This window comes from Silurus meridionalis, chromosome 12 (assembly GCF_014805685.1).
Source record: "Silurus meridionalis isolate SWU-2019-XX chromosome 12, ASM1480568v1, whole genome shotgun sequence".
Classification (NCBI taxonomy): domain Eukaryota; kingdom Metazoa; phylum Chordata; class Actinopteri; order Siluriformes; family Siluridae; genus Silurus; species Silurus meridionalis.
In genome coordinates, this window is record NC_060895.1 from 2421863 (window position 1) to 2424098 (window position 2236).

General features: G+C 51.3%; 1 protein-coding gene and 1 long non-coding RNA gene across 2 annotated transcripts in view; one reads left to right on the forward strand and one right to left on the reverse strand.

The window, feature by feature from the left end:
- Positions 1-429: 429 nt before the first annotated feature.
- mtnr1ba (melatonin receptor type 1Ba) overlaps positions 430-2236 on the forward strand; it is a 17761-nt gene continuing 15954 nt past the window's right edge. The window contains 1 exon segment of the mRNA XM_046862598.1: positions 430-767. Coding sequence (XP_046718554.1) covers positions 527-767 — 241 coding nt within the window. The 5' untranslated portion in view covers positions 430-526.
- The window catches only part of LOC124394421, a 21115-nt gene continuing 20210 nt past the window's right edge, over positions 1332-2236 (reverse strand). The window contains exon 2 of the long non-coding RNA XR_006927490.1: positions 1332-1821. This is a non-coding gene — a long non-coding RNA (uncharacterized LOC124394421). The remainder of the gene's footprint in view (positions 1822-2236) is intronic.

Genomic DNA, 2236 nt, shown 5'->3' on the forward strand with positions numbered 1-2236 from the left:
TCCGTGCATTACAAAGAAGAAGTGTAAAATATTCACGGTCGTCCTCGTGCAGATTAAACGAGTTATTAAAGTTCTTTTGGAGAGGCGCGTGGATTGCTCTCTGTGCGCATGCATATATATATGTGTGTGTGTGTGTGTCACAGATGACCCGTGGTAGTTCACACTATCGATTCAAAACCCAAATCCAGGCGCGCGCGCGCACACACAGCTTCGTGTACGCAAACGCCGCGGGGGGGTGGAGCGCCGGAATATTCACGCGACTCGCCCGTGTCTGTCTGAGGATGGGGTTCGGGACGGGCACGCGCAAGAGAGAGAGAGAGAGAGAGAGAGAAACACACACACACACACACACACGCGCCCGCGCGGGAGCAGCGCGAACGCGCGCGTGGAAGTGACTTTGGGAGCTGCGCGAGACACACGTGAAGCGCCACGAGCTCCAAACTTGACGCCATGTAACGGATTTATTTGAGGTGTGCGCGCGTGCGTGTGTGTGCGTGGAGGCATGGCGGAGAGCGCGCACGTCTGAATGAACGGAGGTTTGTCCGACATGCCCGAGGATGTTGTGCTCATTAGGAACCGGACGGGTCACGCGTGGGGCGCCGACGTGTTGGCCGGCGGTGATGTCGTCGGTGGCGTCGCGCGACCGGGTCTGACCTGGCAAGTGGCAGTGCTCGCGAGCGTGCTGATCTTCACGAGCGTTGTAGACGTGCTGGGAAACGCACTGGTCATCGTGTCCGTGCTCAGGAACCGTAAACTGAGGAACGCGGGTGAGTGTCTCAGCACGCGCATCTGACTTACGTGTGTGTGTGTGTGCGTGTGTGTGTGTGTGATTGTGTTATCTAAGTCATAATGCATTCCAGTCTTATTGCTCTGACGATCGTTCTCGTGCACCACGGATTTATTTCACGTGCACAAGCGACGGTCCGGCTGGCTCAGCGCGCGCGCGCAGTCGGGGGTTTCTTTTTGTCCCGCGTCGGCATGAAAATGAATCGGGATGCACATGTGTGTGAGCAGGCGTGCAGCCTGTGGTGGTGAAGTGGTGCACGAGGGTTCAGCGGGTGGCTCCGTTGTACACGCGCGCGCACACACACACACACACACACACACACAAACGCACGCACACGCGCATGCAGACGTTTTGCACACTCAATGCTCTGAATACGTTTTCCTCTGGGTTGTGGGTTCTAATCCCACAGCCCTAACCGTATAACATTTGTGCCATTTGGCATGACGCCTTTTTTCACAGTGACTTACAGTTATCTAATTTACATACCAAAGAGGGATTTGAACTCTCAAACTGCTGATTAGAAGATCAACATCAGACACTACTATTATATGGTACCACTTTCTTTTTATTTGGGTTTCATTCGGGTTCCTCAGCAAAGTTCCTGCATTTCTACACCAAGCAGGTGTGTCAAATCCCAGCAGCGTCTCCTCCTCATTCAGAGGCTGGAGAGCCTAATTTACCCATCCCATCCTGAACATCTCCAACTGAAGAATGATAGAGAGCGTCCTGACCAGCTGTCTCACCACATGGTACAGGAATTGCACAGCCACAAAACAAACTAATTGTGAGAACGGCTGAGAAGATCAACAGGGGGGTCTGTCGAAAACTCGTACATACAACAACTGCCGCACCTGCAAAGCCACCAGTGTTGCAGATGATCCGTCTCACCTATCTCAGATGCTGAATCTCCTGCCGTCTGACAAAAGGTACTTGAACGTCCGAGTCAGGCCCAGCAAAGTGTCTTCATCAAGGCAGGCAATTTCCTTGATACTCTGCTGCTCTCCAAACTCGGCTCTGGTGGTCTGGCTTTCATCCTGGGGGTGAATGAACGAACAACTCTGTATTAATGCCCATGGTTTTGGAAGCATCAGGCAGATCAGGTTGTTAACAGGGTTTTTAATCATAATGTGTATGCAAAGAACCTAAAACAAGGCTGGGGCTAAAGTCCATTTGAAATCAGGGTGACCATCAGGTTTTTGCACACCTTTATTCCAAAGGTCCTTCAGTTCCAGGATGCAAAGAATGTGGCTGTTCCAAACTTTTAAGAATGATGGAGGCCCCCATGGCACTCTTGGAAATCTTCAACATGCCAGTATTCGGATCATTCCCCAGACCTTTACCTTTTAACAAAGTCTAAACTCTTCTGCCAGGTTCTTTCACAGTTTTTTGCTGTCAGCTTAGTGGTTAAACTATTGGACTTTGGACCTGAAGGTTGTGAGTTCAAATCCC